The sequence below is a fragment of the Ruditapes philippinarum genome, unplaced genomic scaffold (genome assembly GCF_026571515.1).
Source record: "Ruditapes philippinarum isolate M1 unplaced genomic scaffold, ASM2657151v2 ctg5112_1_1_1_1, whole genome shotgun sequence".
In the NCBI taxonomy this organism is placed as follows: domain Eukaryota; kingdom Metazoa; phylum Mollusca; class Bivalvia; order Venerida; family Veneridae; genus Ruditapes; species Ruditapes philippinarum.
Genome location: NW_026857881.1, coordinates 13459 through 33986, shown reverse-complemented (window position 1 = coordinate 33986; position 20528 = coordinate 13459). Strand labels below are relative to the sequence as shown.

The window sequence follows — 20528 nt, the reverse complement described above, 5'->3', positions numbered from 1 at the left end:
TCACTAAGATTTAAGGATCAGGATAAAGATCAGGATCAAGATCAGGATCAAAAACTAAAACTAAAAAAACTGTTCATTTTTTATTCTCAAAGATTTAATATAATTTTGATAAAAATGGACTTGAAATAGCATGTTTATGAAATTGTAGATTTTTTTTTACTTTACAAGAAATGAGCATTATCAGTTTATCCAAATATTAATGTTGATACTAAAATTAGTTTGAGTTTAACATAGTAAGGGCTATTTTTTACCTTTTTTTATCTCTTTTTGGTTATTTACGTGGACTACAAGTGCTGTTAGCAATGTGTAAATTAAATTCTGTGTTCAAAGGACGGCATAGCTGGATACGAAATGATCAACAATGGAAAATCACATCTATATATTCTTTTGCTCTTATAGTTTAACAATGTAAAATTTACCTACAATTATAGTATAATAGCAAAGCATGGGAACTGTAAAGCAATTCTTAGACCCAGCGATTCTTGTACTAATCAATATGAGAACGTATTGACTTGTAAATTATATAATAACTATTGTTTTCTAAACTAGACTATTCAATGTCACCTGTATTTAATACTTCAGATTTATTACATTAATCAGAGTTTAACAATATAAAAAGTTACATTCTCATCAATTATCACTAAATGTTATTGATTTCACTTATTTTCAGGCTTTTCAGATATAATCCAAAATAATAATGATAACAAACCTGCTGTCAGACAGTTGTAAATAAAAATGTTAACTCTGGTAGATCCAGGACTGTCAAAATGGACCGATCATAACATTGGTATCTTGTCAGAAATAACCTATTTTATAAAGTTTACAAATGACATGTTCAATTAAATATCAATTGTTGTGAAATGTTTGACCGGTTGTACCAAATTCAAATAAAATAATTATTTTTCTAGCTTAGAATAAATTAATAATTGAGAAAAAAGAATTCCAAGTATCAGTATTTGAATTTTCACACCTAACAAACTTAGAGGTCATACTGGTCATTATAGAAAATATTGAAATTCTGTAAGAGGAGCATAATATTTGAAAGGTTACGTAAGTTTTATGTATTAGAAGGATTGCCGTTTTTTCTTCTCATATGTAAAAAAGGTTAAATATTTGTCTGTAATTATTAAACTAGAGACACTTGAAGTATAGACAACTTTTATGGACCGTTTTAATGCCAGAATAAACAAAGTAAGTATATTGATCGTTTCTTAATATGAATCCCTAACTAGTATCCTACATTGTCCTACACTAGAGTATCAAAATGTCCTTTTATGATACATGAGTAGTATAAGTACTTTCATTTGATAAAAATTATATAAAGAACATAAAAATCAACAAAGTTTGGTCAGACATGCTTAAGTTTAGACTGGGACTAAAATGTATAATATGTATCTTTCTGTCCCAGGTTTAGATCATTTACTAAACGTCAAATATCTTGTTAACCTCCATAAACAATATATGTTCTTATTAGTATTATAAGTTTCAATAGTAAGAAAATAAACCTTGATCATTTATATCATTCACATTTCACCCCCCCCCCCCCCTCAAAAAAAAAAAAATAAATAAATAAAATAAAATAAAATAAATATTATACAACTGGTCGGATGGACCCTAGTTAACATACAGTATCTCTAAGACTTTTATTACAAAGTTGGGGCTTTAAAAACAATAAGTGAGTGAAACGAAAAATATATGATATTAGTTACAATAAACTTATTAGATTAAAGGCTAGCCAAAATATAAGTCTCTTATTATTCTATTTTATTCTTGCAACAAAAATATGTCTTCATATCCGTTTTAAGTCATTTCAATACAAGTATCATGAGGTAATATCAGGGTGCTAGGGGGCGTGGACGGTAGCTGGCACTTTACAGTACCGTCCATGAACAGGCTCAATCAAACAGAGCCTCAACATTTTCAATTTTGTCGTTTTGAGCTTTCTTTATGGATTGTCGATTGTTATTTTCTCTATTTGATCAATATTCATGCAGAAATGCATGCAAACCTTCAAATACCTGTTATGTAAAAGTTTTCTGCAATAAGTGGGACATGGAGTTTAACCCTTCAAAATGCCAAGTCATCCATATCACCAAAAATAAGACCATAATTAAACACAAATATATGCTCCATGGCCAAATCCTAGAGTCTGTTACAAATGCTAAATATCTCGGACTAGATCTATCTGCTGACCTTAAATTTAATACACATATATCTCGAATAACTTCCAATGCAAACAGATCCCTTGGCTTTATTAAAAGAAATGTCATCACTAAAAATGAGAAAGTAAAAGAACTAGCATACAAGTCCCTGGTCCGCCCACAGGTTGAATATGCCTCATCTATTTGGTCTCCTTATACTAAAACCAATATTGACAAAGTTGAGATGATCCAGAGACGTGCAATAAGATGGGTTAAAAGGGATTACTCCCCTCACTCTAGTGTCACAGCCATGCAGGAAGAACTGGGCTGGCGATCCCTTGAACATCACAGACTGGACTGTAGACTGATAATGTTTTATAAGATATACCATAACCTAGTTGCAATTAATCTCCCAACTTATGTTCAAACCCCACATAGATTAACCAGACATATGCATCCCTTATCCCTACGTCAAATACAGGTATCCTTCGACTACCATAAGTACTCTTTCTTCCCTCATAGCATTATACTATGGAATAAACTTCCTAGTAACATTGCCACCCTGCCCAACCTGAGTCAGTTCAAACAGGCAGTGGTGGGTTTGCAGTACTAGTCTTACTCCCAGTGTTTTTAAACTATTTTATCTCTTATCATCTTGTTTCACTATTAACATTTTAACCATGACTAGAATACATTTTCAGTCTCACCTTCCAAGCATGTCAATGTTTGGACTTTTCTTTTTAGCTTTTCTCTTCACCTTTTACTAACAATCCGACGTGCACTAAATTCCTGCCTTTAACACTCGTAAGAGGGGTTGGCAGTATCCAGAGATAGATAGAACACTTTTACTATATTGGCGATTCATGTAGAAATCGTATTTAGTTTAGGAAGTAGGTTTTTTAACTAACAATTAACAGTACGAAATGGACCGGATTGTACATTCTTTAGTCAGTCTAAAAACAACAACAACAAAAAACAACAACAACAAAGCACATTTATTTTCATTTTCGATTTACAGTTGTACAGTTACTGACAAATTGTAAAATGAGGGAGACACTATTGTCAAACTGTGAAAGAGAATTTATAAAGAAAGCAGTAGCCGATAAAAGAGTATGTACTACCATTATAATTGTTTACATATAGATGCACATATTTCGGACACATTTCTTTTTGGATATAACTAATTGATACACAATGTTCTCGAGGTATATTATATGTCATCCAATATTTGTGTTTTCTGTGTCTTCCTGGTGAATGGCATGATAATATAATTAATGTTGTAAGCTATCTTCTTTTTTAATTAATATATATACGTGAAATTTCAATCAAACAAATTTTCTCTCAGATTATACGAATGTGTCTGCATTGATTAACTAAAAAATATGACATAGTGGGTGAACAATGATCATGAATGATGAAAGTTTTAGCATCAATTTTGTATGAAGAAATGGCATATCTTGTGAAAAATTACTGAAGGTATTTCTCTTAGTTTTGGTTTTTTGTCATAATTTGGTTCTTGAGTCCGGCTAGTAAAATGGCCTTAGGTATCGGAGGCACAAAATGGTAATTCTAATAGGACATTTCGGACCATGGACATTTTGGACCAGACACTTTGGATCATATTAAGTGGCATTTCGGAAATTATTTTTGATATACTATGAATCAATTATTCTATAAACTGAAGAGTACCTTTAGAATATATGAGACACCATCAGGGTTTTACGGGACGCAGAATTCTGCGTCCCTATACGCATAAATTTTGACATGTACGCATATAAGTTATCCACTTGCGTCCAAGTGTACGCACAAAAATAATTCTAGACAATAGATATTATTGTTTCTGACCCGACATGATTTTATCTCTTTCTTCTCGAAGCTCATAAAATTCCATTTAAACCTAATGCTTGCATTGTTTATTCGGAAGTTAACATAATTGAAATCTACTGCCCATGCTATTTGCAAGTGCCCGCTTCAGAAATTGATGACGTTTATCGTGCAAGCTACAGTAACTGATGACGTTTACCGTAAAATCTATTTTTGGTAGCTGTTTTTGGTTTTTCTATTGCTATATTTAGACGGACTATTTATAACAAGCAATTACTATTGGTTAGCGTATCCAATGTCGATCTACCAGTTCGGCGATTGTATTTTGTACCTGAACAGCGATAATAAAAAATGCAGTGCTTTTTGCAAAGTGTTATATGAAAAAGTGTTAGAAATTAAGTCACTAGGTATGTTATTATCGTTGGTGTTATAAATATAATGGTTTCGGCGAACTTAATTTATGACTGGGACATCAAGTATGTCCCAGCTTATAAGGAGGTGCAAAAGCGGTTTTGTCAGCCTTTTGTTTTATGATATTTTTAAAAACGCAACATATTTAGCTGACTGGTCTGTAAAGATATCTATTGTGTGTTTACTTGTTCAGCTAAGATATTTACAAATAGATCAGTACAAATTTTCAGTCTGTTGGTGTAATCACCTTGTCAATAACAAAATATGCTACTAAAACTTGACATTCCAGCCACTCAAAGACTTATAAGCCTTGGAAATAGCACATGATATTATTGTAAAGGGCTACTAAAATGCTATAAAAAACCTAGTGATAAAAGATATTGAAATCATATACTTCTTATGAAAACAGTACAATATACATGCATATTTCTTACAGGGTAAATAAACGATTTTAAGCAAAATAGAGTGGTCTCCATAGTCTTTTATAGTGAATATAATTTTGGACCCCTAAAATTCAGGCCTGGACCCCTACTTTTCTAGGCTGTGCATCCACTGGACCCCTAAAATTTCAAAGAGATGTAAAACCCTGCACCATGGAACGATTTTACACCTATCCCGATTTAGATTTTATATATTTAAAAAAAGAAAAAAGGAATGTTTTGGTTACACACGTTTTCAATAAATTTATTATAAAGTATGTATGACGAAAAGGCATGACGAAATAGATTATTTAAAACACATTCTAATATCACAAATCATACATTATATTACAAACACATACATACTAATGAACTTTACTTTAACTGCATTCCACACAAATTCAATCAATTTCAATATTTGTTGTCAAATTAGGTAAAAATTATACATACATACTTCTTGAATTGAGTGAAACCTAACTTAAACAAGTTCTATTCAGCAATTAAAACATGTGAAAAGCTGCAGTGACAAGGATTTCGTTGTTCTTTAATACCAGCCAGAACACAATATCATTTGGTTAAAATTGACTTTAGATAGGTATATTCAGCCTGTGTGGGTACTTATTGTACATATTATCAAACAGTTGATTTAACATGACTGTACAAATTAATTTCAATTCTTTTTAGTTAAGTTAAACATAGCGTATCATTATCTATATTTTGTATGAAGGGCATTGGCATAAATATATATCCAACGCTTACCAATACAGTTCTAAAGGTATTCTATTATTGTTTTAACATTTTTTAGTTATTAAAAAATTGTCAGCATATAGAAATTCATAAATAAATTATGAAATAAATATTTTACATGAAAATTCAAATCAATAATATATAAGCTTGTCGGGAAATGTGAAAATCTCGACAGACTAGTCTTTTATGCATGCCTTTTAAATATCATAAAATATAAAAATGACAAATATTTGTTGACTTTATCATAAGAAAAAATTGTAATTTAACACCCAAAAAATTATAAGTAAAAAAGGAATGACTGGTCTATTGAATAAAAATTTCTGGTCCGAAGTGTCCCCATCATGGTCTGATATGTCCAAAAATCTGGTCTGAAATTACCAAAAATCTGGTCCGAAACATCTGTGGTCCAAACTGCCCGTAATTCCACGAAATACCCAAACATAGCAATATTCATTTTTGTTTGTATAAAATACAGATTATAATGTAAAAATGAATTAATATTAATAAAATAATATTATTTAGTCAGCTATTACTTTCATTCATTCTGTTAAAATTGGCAGTAAGAAAATAAACTTGTGACATTTGCTTATCTAGGAACTGAATATACTTGCAAATTAAAGTAAAGATTATTGATATGATAATATTTTTTGTCTACATTCAAATTTTTAGGGTATAATTTTGTTGAAATTTCATACAAGTGTCCATCTTATTATTTTTTGCTGCCCTTGGGTATTCAGACTATCTTCCTTCTTACCAGTTCCCCCTCTGACTTTTCCTCCCTAATATCTTAGATACAGATAAAGGCAAATTTCTATACATCTTACCACTCTTCCAAGTTTTAAGCCAGTAGGGTTAGAAAATTACATGCAATGTTCATTTTCTGAATTTTTTTTTTAATTTCTAGAGAATTGATGGCCGACAAGCATATGATTACAGACATTTAAAAATAAGCTTTGGGGTTGAAAGGGGATGCTGTCAGGTTGAAATTGGAGATACAAGGTATTGTTTCATAGATGTTTAATTTAGGTATTTAAAGCATTTGTTTATGGTAATTACTTCTTGTACAGTACAAGCAGTAGATGAACTACATGTATTTAATCTGCACAAGTTTGCAAGTAAGTCATGAATGTTGTATATATTCTTGCTACCATGGAACGGGTTATTAAGATAAACAAGTTGAAAATCAAGAGCTGTATTTACTGATCTAGAGTCTGATAAATCTTAACAATTTTCTCCGAGTACCATAGAATTAAATTTTAAACTTTTTGCAAGTTAATCATTTGATCTAGTCATTCAGATGTTTGCGTTCTACTTCCTAAAATGTTTAATACAAACTTTAATACAATATGCCTTTCTACACTTTCTTTATAATGTTAATGTTTCTGGATTTGATGATTTTCTTTCTTTCAAGGGTCATGTCCCAAGTATCATGTCAAGTTGTAGAACCAAAGCAAGCCCGGCCAGCTGATGGTATGCTGTACATAAATGTAGAACTTTCTCCAATGGCTTGTCCAAGTTTTGAGGCAGGAAGGTATGTGATCATTTGAAATGTTAAAATTCATCAGCTGTACATTTCTAAATTTACTAGATGTTTTTTCTTAATGAGATTTTTTGTAGTACATTGTATGAAGAGCTCAAATTTTGTCTTAAGGTGTGTCTAAGAATTCATGAATTAATAAATTGAATATTTCCAATAGTGAATTTAATAAATCGCTGACTGGAAGCTTAATTGTTTTGATTTTTTTATCTCAAAAATATAATCTACAATTACTTGAAATGTTTTTTTTTTTTTTTATTTAAGTGTGCATAATTAACAATCTTGTTAAGCATGAAAAAACCATTGTGTAACTAATATTGATATTTGCTTTTGTATACAGGTTATCAGACTTTGGTGTTGAAATTAACAGATTACTTGAAAGATGTTTGAAGGAGTCCAGATGTATAGATACAGAATCTCTATGTATTGTTGCTGGGGAAAAGGTATTTATACCCATTGTTAACTAGTTCTTAAACATTAGTGAAAGTAAATGAATATACCTAGAATTACAGGAATTGAAAGAAAACATTATTTTTATACAATATCTTTTAAAGAAATACAGTGAAACTTCAACAATCCAAACCCTTGTTAAACTGCCCAGAGAGTTATGGTTATGGATGTTAACAAGATTTTAGAAGTTCGGGATGATTTGACTCTGAACAAGTTCATGACTCCTGCTTGCTTTCTGTTTCAGGTCTGGGAAGTAAGGGTAGATGTACATGCCTTAAACCATGATGGCAACCTTATAGATGCTTGTAGTATAGCAGCCATAGCCTCACTTGCTCATTTCAGGTTTGATTCTTCCTATTTAAAATTATATACTTTGTTATAGCATGCCTTAATGCATGCTTCTTTTTCCTGATTTTTCAGTTAAAACAAACTGGTTCAAATCTTTTTAAATATACAACATTTCATGTAAGTAAAAATGTGCCTGTTTTCTGTATTAAAATTTATTCCACATTTATTGTCAGCATTGCTTACACGAAAACACAGAATGGGTGACATTCATTAGTATTTGTAAAAGTAAAAAATCCAACAAAATTATCTTTAAACTTAAATTTTGCAAGGGGAGGTAATCAAAATAATAGATGTCTCAATTACATTGACAGCAAAGCAAAATGCGAATGTGCCCATTGTCATAAAGTTGTATATAAAAATATTCGTATCGATTTATTCAGGGAATAGACATACATGTATACACATACAATTTTATCACAGATATCAACTTGAATATAAATAAAAACACACACATAAATGCACAAAAATAATTATACGATTAATCAATAAGTATGTTCTATGTAACCCTAGGATTGCCCATTAAGCTAAAAGCTTATTTCCAATGGGGTCCATTTTCTGTAAAATTATTACACTAACTTACATAATGATAAATGAATTATAAAGAAGTTAAACTTAATGACAATTTTCAATAATCAAAACACATTTTTCAATATAATAAGACAAGTACATTGTACACAAACAAAATGAAAAAAGTTTCTTTTAAACTAAAACATATCAAGTACACATAAACATGTTTCAAAACCTTATCATAAGTTACACATCAATTTAATAATAAATAAACATATTATTCACTTGTTTATCATTTTCATTACTTAAAAAAAGTTTTACTTTCGTTTTAAATGTTTGGATATTGTCAATTGATCTAATGTTGTCTGGTAAAGAATTCCAGTCTTTAATGGCATTGTAGAAAAATGTATTTTTTACATAAGAATCATTTTGAGGTAAAACAAAATTAAAATTACTGGATCTTAAATTGGATATTCTACAAACCTTAAACAATTCCTTTAAATAGGAAGGGCTTTTGTTGTAATAAACTTTATGAATGTGGTTGAGTCTTAACTGTCTAACTCTATCATTGACATTTAATAATTTAAGATCGGACAGAACCTTATTTGTCACTGAAGTCCTAGGAGTGTAGTCTTTTATAAAGCGCACAACCTTATTTTGAGCTACTTGAAGTTTGTGCTTCAGTGACTTACTCAGTCCTTCGTACCAAGAAGATGAAGAATAATCAAAGTGACACAGCAAAAGGGCAGGACATAACTGTTTCTTTATTTCTTCCGATAAACAATTTTTGTAACGGTACAGAAAATGTAATCTTCCATTCACCTTTGAAAGAATGCTCTTGACAATTTTATCTCCTGATAGGTAACAATCGATATTCAAACCAAGATATTTAACTTCAGACGAAGACTTTATTGTTTGATCATTACATGTAATGGAAAAATTTTGTAATTTATTAATTTTCGATTTAGAACCAAATAGCATACATTCAGTCTTGCCCAGGTGTAGAGATAATTTATTATCAACTAACCAATCTGAGCATCGTTCCAATACCTTTCCAAGTTTTTGGGCTATAATTTTTGGATCCTTATGCGAAAATAATATTGTGCTATCATCTGCATATAAAATTAACTTGCAATCAGAATCGATACTTGTTACCATGTCATTAACGTAGCAGAGAAATAGAAGAGGACCCAAAATACTGCCCTGAGGGACCCCACACGTAATAGGAATTGAGTCAGAAAAAACTTTACCAATACTTACTTTCTGATACCTACCTGACAAGTATGATTTAAACCAAGAAATAGATTTGACACCTAATATATCTAATTTATCACACAAAATATCATGATTGACGGTATCAAAAGCTTTTTGTAAGTCCATCATAACCATACCAGTGAGTAACCCTTTGGAGCTATTTGTACGGATATAGTCAAGTAGGTAAATAAGACATGTGTCAGTGGAATGAGATTTCCGAAACCCGGACTGGTGTTCGTAAATAAGATTATTAGTTCTTAAAAATGACTCAAATTGTACATACACGGCCCGTTCTAGAATCTTGGATACAATACATAAAATACTAACTGGTCTGTAATTCCCGACATCTAGCTTACTATTCTTTTTGTGTAGAGGTTTTACTTTAGCAATTTTCATATCATCTGGGACAACCCCCTCTGTTATTGAAGAATTCACAATATAAGTTATAGGGATTTTTAACACATCAGCACCATCTTTTAGAAATTTTGCAGGGATACCATCTAATCCAGTGCTTTTGCTTATATTAAGCCTACATAATTCTTTATATACAAACTCCTCACTTACATGACGAAGGTGAAACTCTTTTTGTGATATGTTTCTATAATAATTCTTAATTGTATCGGATGCCACACTATAAAAGTTCTTTGCTGCCGGGAGTTTCTGTACTAAATTAGATGCAATATTTGTAAAGAAGTTATTAAAATGACTTGCAACTCTACAAGGATCGTGATAAGTTTCACCATCAATCGACAAAACGATATTCGGACTTTCTTTTTTATTGTTACTGTAACCAAGGGATTTGATATTCTGCCATAGTTTCTTATTGTCGTTCTTATTATCTAATATTTGCCCTTTGAAGTATTCAGATTTTGCCAATTTTATAGATCGTTGTACTTCATTGCGAAGTTTATTGAACAAAATCTTGTCAGAATTATTACGACTTTTTCTATACCTTGCATATGCTTTCTCTCGCCTATGTATCAGATCTAGAATATTTGAATCTATCCAAGGTTCAGTTTGATTTTTAAGTCTAATTTCCTTAAATGGAGCAATCTTATCTAATAAATCAGTGAAAATTTTCTGAAAATTATTCCATGCGTTATTAACATTTAAAGAATAAAAGCAAGAACTCCAGTCTGTTTGAGTCAACTCCGCGATCCAATTTTCTTTAGAGTAATTTTTAAGCGATCGTATATTAACATATCTATGACAATTAACTGGATTCTTAACAATCTTTCTTGTGCAAAAAGTCATAAAATGATCGCTTAACCCAAGAGGAATAACCCCAGACTGAGACACTCGTTCTTTATAATTACAGAGAATGTGATCTATAAGACTAGAACCCGTAGAACTAATTCGTGTCGCTGATTTTATAATTTGCTGAAGATTGTATAAACTCAAAATGCTGCAGTATTCTCTGAATATAACAGATTTGTTATCAAAAAAACATATATTCATATCTCCAAGTATATATATTTCATTTTCGAAAGAAAGTTTAGATAAAATTGATTCTAGAAACTTATTGAAATCGGTTTGTTTAGGGGGTCTATATAATGTTCCAACAATAATAGGTTTATTCCGGGGCAAAAGTATCTCAACAAATATACATTCATTTGTGTTGTTTGACAAATCATATCTTACATTAAAAGAAATATCATTTCTAATGTACATACATACCCCACCTCCATTTCTATTGCGATCATTTCTTAGTACAGTATAATTTTGAATGTCAATTTCACCATCATACACACTAGAGTCCAACCAAGTTTCTGATATCGAAAAAATTGCTGCATTGCAGTTATTAGCTATCGTTTTCAGTTCGGACATTTTCGGAATTATGGATCTTACGTTTAAATGAATAAAATGTAGACCTTTGTTACTGAAGCACTTGAATACATTATCCTCGGCCGCGGTCTGTGATGTTTCGTTGATAACTGTCTGTGCTGTGTTTTCATCCTGAACAAATTCGTCTTCGAAGAACGAGTCCGAAAAGCAGAAACCCTCACAATGAAAACACGACCAATTAATTGAGGAACGTTGTAATGTTGAATATAATGTCGGTTCCACCCTAGCACACTTAATGTGCCATCTAGACGCACATTTGTCGCACGTAACTGATCGATGTGTCCGTGCAATTGCCCGTTTGCATGATGTGCACGGGTTGTGGATAGGTCCTGGATTTAGCGCGATATCACCTGCCAGCGCTAAAAGAATCTTCACCGTAGCTGCTAAATTGACCGAAGTAAAAGTTCGCCTTGTATGAATATAATGATATAAAATTTGATGATAATAAGAGATGCTTTCGCTTGTAAACTGGTAATTAGCAAATAAAACTTTTTCTGCATTTTCTTCTACAGTGATTTTTCTGCTCAAAGTTAATTGTTTATTTGTGATCAAATTACCATATAAATAAGAATCCGCCGCTTCTACATCAAAATCTGTCATCCTTTGACCCGTTGTGATTTTCTGGTTAACCGAATCATGTTGAACGCACGTACAAAGAAGAGCTATTAATAAAATCTTCATCGAATTCATATTCGTTCTTTGTTCAATTTTTTGACTTCTGAATTTTCTGTAAAGATCCGCTCGATAACATCGATATTTACATCTTCAGACTTGTATTCTTCTGCGCTTTCCAAAAATATATAATTTATGACGAAAAATATTTTTTCACTTGAATTAATAAATAATTTGTTGATTTTTTTCCGGAGCGTCAATTTAAACTTGTTATGCCGGACGTGACGTCATAGTTAATTGATATTAATACTAAAGTTCTATTTTGCCAGTTGTTTGTACAGATGGACAGGTAAGATATGCAATATAGCATATCTGATGTTAATTAAAGCAAATCAGTGTCTATAATTATGTTGAGACTGGAACATACGATACTACATCCCAGGTTGAGAGCTATTTAATGCAGTATAAATTTAAAGACTTTATCTATGAATACATATACTTGATTTTACAGGAGACCTGATATAACAGTATCTGGTGATGAGATAACTATAGTGAGTATATTTCTGTTACTCCACTGTCACATGATGAAATCTTAAATCCTTTGATAGTGTATATATGATTAAATTGATTATTGCTTCATGGTATATTATGTTATTTTACAAAGACAAATAACATTCTACATTTAGAAGGGGAGCTGTGGCCTTGTGGTTAAGGTGTCTGCCTTTCAACCCAGGGATCTTGGATTTCAAGCTCTACTCGGGTCACAATCATGATTCCTCATATGACACCAATACTCCTTAGTTCCAGGAAGTGGACTCGAAAGTGATTAAAATAAGTTGCAAGAACTTGTTTTGCAGCTACAATAAATATGTTTGAAATTAACTAAACATTCTGATGTAAATTTATAGTTAATATGTATCTTTTCAAAACCAAAACAAACACATTCTATTTAACTACACAACTTTTGCTTTTGAAACTTTATTTATACCGACCTTCTTTCAGCATTGTCTTTGTTCAAAATTCATAATTTTTTTTTTTTAAAAATACAACTTTATTTTTATCACAGTAAATTTTTCATTTGAGATTTTCAATATTTCTTGAGAGAAAATATTTTTCTATTATATTGAGCAAATGTTATTTTCTGGTTGACAGCATCCCGCCTCTGAGAGAGATCCTGTACCACTCAGTGTTCATCATATGCCAATCTGTGTCTCTTTTGCCTTCTTTGAGCAAGGGTAAGTTGTCTGGCAGGAGGATTAATTTAAATGAAAAATGGTTAACAGTATCAACTTATATAGAAGTTTACTTCCTTACCCTTAAAGGAACTCCATTCAGGTCAAAAAATAAGATTTGAATTTCATACAAAGATCAGCTGGGGCACTTAGAACAGAAAGATATGCAAAAGATAATTAAGAAACATATTCAGAAGTAAGTTGAAAATCATATTTTTGTGCTATTCTTGGCCTGATTTGAGTGAAAAGTATTTCAAAAGTATTTTCAAGTTTGGGTCATTTTGTGCTTTTCTATGCCCGATTTGAGATTTTTTGGTCATTTTTCACAATTAGTATAATTAGAATAATACCTAACCAAAAACAATGTGAGTTCTAGCTTGCACAATAATCTTTTGTTTCAGGAAATTTCTGCTGGTGGACCCTACAGATAAAGAAGAGAAGGTTATGGATGGACGGATGGTGATAGGGATGAATAAACACAGAGAAATCTGTACACTACAGATCACTGGACAGATGCTACTCCTTAAAGATCAGGTATCTATGGAAGCTTTTTAACTAAACAAAGATGTGTCCCTTAACCCTGTGTCCAAGGTGTAAATATACAGTAAGATTGATAAATCTGAAACCCTTACCTTGCTTAACTTTTTAAATGGACTTCCCAATCTTTCGGTCGGAGCAAAAAAGATAAGCTCTGAATGAAATAGCAAACAGCGCAGATCATAATCGTACAGGGCAAATGTGCCAGTTAATCTTTGTCTGCACTGGTCATATGGGTAAATTCAGACACTGCCAGCAGTCAGGCTGTTTATACAATTTTTAACTACTAACATTTTATAACAACAAATTGTGGGCCCTTAAAGTTATCAGAATAAAGCATTAGAATGGGTTTATAATGCCAATTATTGAACAGTGTGGTTTATTGTGCATGTAAAAACTTTCTTTTTGCTTTAAGTATACACATGTACTTACTTTAAATGAAAGGAAATTAACCAAAAATGCTTAATACTTAGCATGTAGTAGAATAGGCATTTTATTTTGAAACATACTCGGACTTAAATTGTTCTAAAGGGCACCCCTAAAAAAAGAAATGATAAGCGAATTGGAATGGAAAATGAAGTACATTTTTTGCACCGAAATGGATTCTGATACATTTTTTATTATTAGACATATGAAATTTTTATATTCATGATATACCATTTGTTTTACAAGGTGTTAAGATGTTCCAATATAGCAGTTGTTAAAGTAACAGAAATCACAGAATTAATACACAGGGCCCTGGAAAATGATAGACATGAAAGGTAAGCAATATGTAGCCACTTTCTACAGCTCTAGGACAATGTCTTTTTTTTATTATGAATATTTTTAAGCGAGTTATTGTGACAATTTAGTTACAATTAATTTCTATGGTGTTTTCTGCAATCCCTAGCATGATAAGTTGTTTATGGGTGAGTAGTCCCACTAAGTTTCTTTAACTTTTATCTGAAAGGATACATAGGAAACATTAAGTAAGGCAGTGGATAACTTGCTACTGAAATAGTGCAAATAGACTGACATATGAGATATTTCTGCACCAGTAGTACTCAAAAGTCATATCTTGCTCAAGTAATGAAAAATGACATGTTTATTAAGCATGTGCATAGCTTGCTTCATATTAGACTAGTACACATTAAAAAATGATAGTTCTGTAAAAGTAAGCATTCTTGTTACTGAAGTTCATAAGTAATTGCCCTCTTAGCTTAAAGCTCAGAAGTTATTGAGATTTAACAATTTTTTATATATTTCATGTCAAACAATTAAACAAAAATTTTATTGACTTCATGGCCACCAGCCCATGCCAACATGTACATTTCACAATATAAACATGAGATTGAAATTTATGGTATCAAATAAAAAACCACCTTTAAAAGAACAACAATATAAGTTTGTTAACTTTCAGCTTTTCAAGTGAATAATAATGAATAATTAAATGACAATTATGAAAATTTATTATTTCACAATGTGGTAACCATTTTTACAACAGTACTGAATATCTATATGTTATCTGACAGATCAAAGGGAGGTAAATTTGGTTTTGCTGAGACTGTGTGTAAAGAGAAGTTAACAACCAATCAAAAGACATCGACCCCTCTGGATATGGATACAGTAGAAGGTCAGATGGCCACAGAGTATTTACATGGGTCAGATGAAAGTGATTCGGACAGTCATATCACATCTTCAGAGTATCCTTAATAACCCTGCCCCTGCTAAATATCTTAAATGGACTTGTCCATCTTTCAATCTGGACCAAACTATTAATTAATTTTAGGGAATATTTCCAAATATGTACTGAGCGATTACTGAACAGTGTAGACCATTGTCAGACAGCATAGATGTGCCAGCTCATTCTGGTTTTTACTGGTCACATGGCCTGGCATGGGTAGACTTTGTTACCTCCAGCAGTCACAGGGATAAGATAAGTTACAGGGTTTTCATTTGGATGGAGCGCCAATCTGTTAATAATGAAAACTCTGAAGATCAATTGTTTATGTTCTTACCATTTAATGCCTCTACAAATTATCATATGTAACACAGTGATAGATAATATATATATTTTTTAATGGTGACGCTTATTCCTCTAAGTTAAAGTAATTGTAACCAGTTAAGCAAAAAAAAAAAAAAGGAATTTATAAAACTGATCTTTCTGGATCATTGTCTGCAGCATGTAAAGTTAAACTTAAAGGGACAGTGTCTCAGAATAGCTCAGAATTTCCTTAACAGTTATGCAGAGATGATGATGATTCTGTCGTTATAATGGTGAGTTGAAAATTATAATTGTAACTTATTTTCTGTTAGTAGAGCTTCAATTTATTAGGTTGCAGTAATGTTTTGTGGAGACTTTGGTGGCTACATTTCAACATCTGCAGAGCAAACAAAGATTTTGCTTGCTCTTGAATGGTTAAATTTATTGTGAAGTTTTACTTTTCGAAGAATTGAAACTGTGGTTGAGTGGAGGTTATACTGTACTTGCTAACAACTTGTTTAAGACCAGAGCCAGGATCGCTTTTTAGGTACTGCCCAGCAGTATTACATATTACAGATAATTATGTCTCCCAAAATTTATGGGAGACATATTGTTTTTGCCTTCGCCGTCTGTCCGTCCGTTGTCTGTCCTTTCAGTTGTCCGATCGTCCGCATTTAGCTTGTCCGCCCTTCACAGGTCAAACTACCGGTGGGATTTCAACCAAACTTTACAGGAGTGATCAGTACCATCACTAGTTTTGCACATTACCGGCATGTTCCAGTTTGCTGCACAAAATGGCCGACAGAGCTAAAAATAGAAAAATCTTGTCCGGCCTTCACAGGTCAAACTACTGGTCCATAGTTTTAGGAGACATATGTTTTTGTGACAAAAACCCTTCTAGTTATTGTATTGGTGCACATGTTCTTAAACACATCACACTAACAAATAAATATAGTTGCAAATCTTTTTTATGCCCCCACAATGTGGGAGCATATAGCGTTGCACTTGTCCGTCCGTCCGTCAGTCCGTACGTCCCGAAATCTTGTGAACGCAACTCCTCTTTAACCGGATGGCAGATTTTGCTTAAACTTACAGGGATGAACAACCTTAATGTGTAGATGGTAGTAAAGGAAGGAATTTTCGCTGCGACCAAATTTAACAGAATTATGGCCCTTTGTTGATTTTTTCACTAGATACTATGTAGAAATTTTGTGAACGCAACTCCTCTTAAACCGGATGGCAGATTTTGCTTAAACTTACAGGGATGAACAACCTTAATGTGTAGATGGTAGTAAAGGAAAGAATTTTTGCTGCGACCAAATTTAACAGAATTATGGCCCTTTGTTGATTTTTTCACTATATACTATGTAGAAATTTTGTGAACGCAACTCCTCTTAAACCGGATGGCAGATTTTGCTTAAACTTACAGGGATGAACAACCTACAGGTGTAGATGGTAGTAAAGGAAGGAATTTTTGCTGCGACCAAATTTTACAGAATTATGGTCCTTTGTTGATTTTTTCACTATATACTATGTAGAAATTTTGTGAATGCAACTCCTCTTAAACCGGATGGCAGATTTTGCTTAGACTTCCAGGGATGAACAACCTTAATGTGTAGATGGTAGTAAAGAAAGGAATTTTTGCTGCAACCAAATTTAACAGAATTATGGCCCTTTGTTGATTTTTTCATTATATACTATGTAGAAATTTTGTGAACGCAACTCCTCTTAAACCGGATGGCAGATTTTGCTTAAACTTCCAGGGATTAACAACCTTAATGTGTAGATGGTAGTAAAGGAAGGAATTTTTGCTTCGACCAAATTTAACAGAATTATGGCCCTTTGTCGATTTTTAGTTTTCAACTTGTGGCACATGTAGTCCAAAAAATATTTGACCTAGAGTCATAAGATTGACAGAACAGTGGCGTGTGGGGGCATCCGTGTCCTATGGACACATTTCTAGTTTTAATGTCAAATGCTGTTAACTTAAACAGGAAGCAATAACTTTTATATAATTATTTTGATTTGCAGGACAGTGGTGTTGGTAGTATAGGCCTTGGTGGTAAAAATACTTGGAATGTGGACGATGAAATGGAGGAGTTAAAAGATGAAGGAACAAAGAAATCAACACAAAAGTCACAAAAGACCAATATTGACAAGCCTGTCCCAGGTATGGTTGTATTCTTAAAATGCTTAGTACCTTTTATTATCATGACAAGTTTCTGTGTTTTACTTGACTGTTTGATCCTAATGCAGTCTGCAGTCAGAACATTAACTATTTTTCTCCTTTATACAATTTCAAGTAGCTTGTATTATATAGATTTTTTTGTAAATTTGTTGTGGTAGAAGAGGAAATGGTGGAAAAAGCTCAAAGAAATAATGATTATTTTATACCCTCACCACATAATGTGGGGCTATTTTGGAGTCAGTGTAGGTCGGTCAGTTATTCCTTCTGTCTCCATCTGTCCACTCTATAAATCCTATACCCTTTGAAGATTCTCTCTAAGCTTGTTGCAATTGTTCGCTCCAACATGACAGTGTGCATAATCTATGATACTATTGTGCAGTCTCATGGTTGCCCTTAAAGTTAAAAGTCAAATTATCAGAAAATATTAAAAGTGCTCAATAAATCCTGTTCTCCTTGAAGAATTTACTTCAAGGATGATGGCTCAAATTGTTAAATCAACAAGGTGATGTGCAGAATCCATGCCACTATTGTGTCTGTTCAAGGTCAAGAATACCATTGAAGGTCAAAAAGGGCATAATTTTGTGTCTGCTCTATAAAATTGTGAATCATTTGAAGGATTTTCTTAAAACTTAGCTTAAATGTTCACTTTAACAAGAAAATGTGCAGGACTAATGCTGCCATTGTGCAGGCTCAAGGTCAAAGTCACCCTTGAAGGTCAAATGTAGAACAGTTTTGTGTCTGCCAAGTTAAAGAAGTTATGCAAGTGCTATAAAGTAACATTTTAGTACCAAGGATTTAATAAGTTTAATCTGATGTTAAAAAGATACATATAAGATAATCTGTATTTGCTTGAATTACCATTATCAGATTACATTTCAGGTGCTGGAAATCAAGGGTATTCAAGCGAGGAGGAAACTACAGAAATACTTGGACAGACAGCTGCGTAAGAAAATACCTTATATCCATCCCATCTAATTAAAATAATGATACAATATTCTTGCACAAGTTTAGTTCTACTCCTTTTATGCCTTACATTTAGTACAGCAATTTAGAAGCTGGTTTTAATCAGATTGTATTCATGCATAAAACTGTGCATTCCAAGTGCAAATCGTGTTCTCTTTGACTGCTGTATACTATGGAACAACTTAACAGTTTGCATTTGATTAAACATCTGTGTCATGAATGTGTAGTAAAGCATAGACAGTCTCTAATGTGATTAAGTTCTTTTTATTACATGCTATTCAGTGGTTCATAGAAATATATCAGTGATATAAAACTGGTAATTTCACTGTTTGAAACAGTGAAATCACCACTTTGATAATTTCACTGTTTTGAATTTAAGCCCCTTACGTTGTTTCAGTGAAATACCAGCGTTCACAGTACTGGGTACCAACTTAATGATGTGACGTCGTAAATGACGTCACGTTGTATTATTATTTAGCGCGCTTTTCATTCAGTATTAGGTTTAATGTCTTTTTAAAAAGTTTCTTTGCATGTAATAAAAAGAAAATTTGTTTAGTTTAGTGTGAGATCGAAATATATTTCACCTTGTGAACACCAAAAGTTCATATTTCACTCGCCACTCGTGAAATATACCTTTTGGTATTCACTCGGTGAAATAAATTCCGATCTTACACTGAACTAAATAGAGGATATTCAAGTTTTTTCTATAAATACACGATTTATTTTCATCGAGTGGTATGAAAATAAATATTTCATGAGTGGCGTAGCCACGAGTGAAATATGGTAATTTTCATGCCACAAGATGAAAATAAATCATGTATTTATAGAAAAAACTTGAATTTTCTGTTTATTATATACATTTTTCTCTTTTTTGCAATAAAATTTCAAAGACTTTCCCTTAAATTTTGTGTACTGCCAGAATTTAAAAGAAAGTAGTCCGGTAAGACACCAGTGAAAATACGGAAAATATGTTTCACTGCAGTGAAAAATAAATTTTTACAGTGAAAATACGGAAAATGAAAATACGCATTTTATTTCATCAATATTTCTCAATATTTCATTTATAAGTATATAATAAACAAATATCCTCTATATCTTCACCTATTAAGATATTGGTATAACATTTGTATTTTATTGTCATTTTATGTGTATTGTAGGAAACAAACAACAGAGAGCAACAGAAAGAAAAAGCGGAAATCCTGATTTGTGATATACATTGTACCTACTTTACTGTAAAAAAATGATAAAAAAACGTTGCTCTGTTATTTGTTTAAATTCTTTAGAAAAGAGGGTTGCCTATTTGAATCCCTGTATCCTGCACATTGGTCTGGCAAATATACAAGAGAAATTTTCTTACTCACTTCCATAACTTTTGGCCAGGTTGCATAAACCTGTGTTATAGTTTGGTGAATGTTGGGTGGGTAAAAAATTTCATAACAGTTTTCTCAGCCTCTTGATATTTATATACAGCATTAACACAAGGTCCCATACCGTGGGTTTCGATTTTAGGTTTGATGCTTATCCACATCCTGGTTACCGACTTAGTTAAA

At 32.1% G+C, this 20528-nt stretch overlaps 1 protein-coding gene across 1 annotated transcript; it reads left to right on the top strand.

Annotated features, from left to right (window-relative positions):
- The first annotated feature begins 3080 nt into the window (after positions 1-3080).
- LOC132751377 (exosome complex component RRP45-like) lies at positions 3081-20234 on the top strand. Its single transcript, XM_060741540.1, has 14 exons — positions 3081-3251; positions 6447-6541; positions 6954-7073; positions 7420-7522; positions 7774-7871; positions 12607-12646; positions 13248-13330; positions 13729-13861; positions 14537-14625; positions 15376-15546; positions 16093-16120; positions 17859-17997; positions 18895-18958; positions 20136-20234. The coding sequence occupies exons 1-14, from the start codon at positions 3186-3188 to the stop codon at positions 20179-20181; spliced, it is 1275 nt and encodes a 424-aa protein (XP_060597523.1). The 5' UTR covers positions 3081-3185; the 3' UTR covers positions 20182-20234.
- The last annotated feature ends 294 nt before the right edge of the window (positions 20235-20528 follow it).

Coding starts and splice junctions, on each gene's coding strand:
- LOC132751377 (XM_060741540.1), top strand. CDS start 3,186: ATGAGGGAGACACTATTGTCAAACTGTGAAAGAGAATTTATAAAGAAA. Junction 12,647..13,247: donor CTGGTGATGAGATAACTATA/GTGAGTATATTT, acceptor TCTGGTTGACAG/CATCCCGCCTCTGAGAGAGA. Junction 18,959..20,135: donor ATACTTGGACAGACAGCTGC/GTAAGAAAATAC, acceptor TGTGTATTGTAG/GAAACAAACAACAGAGAGCA.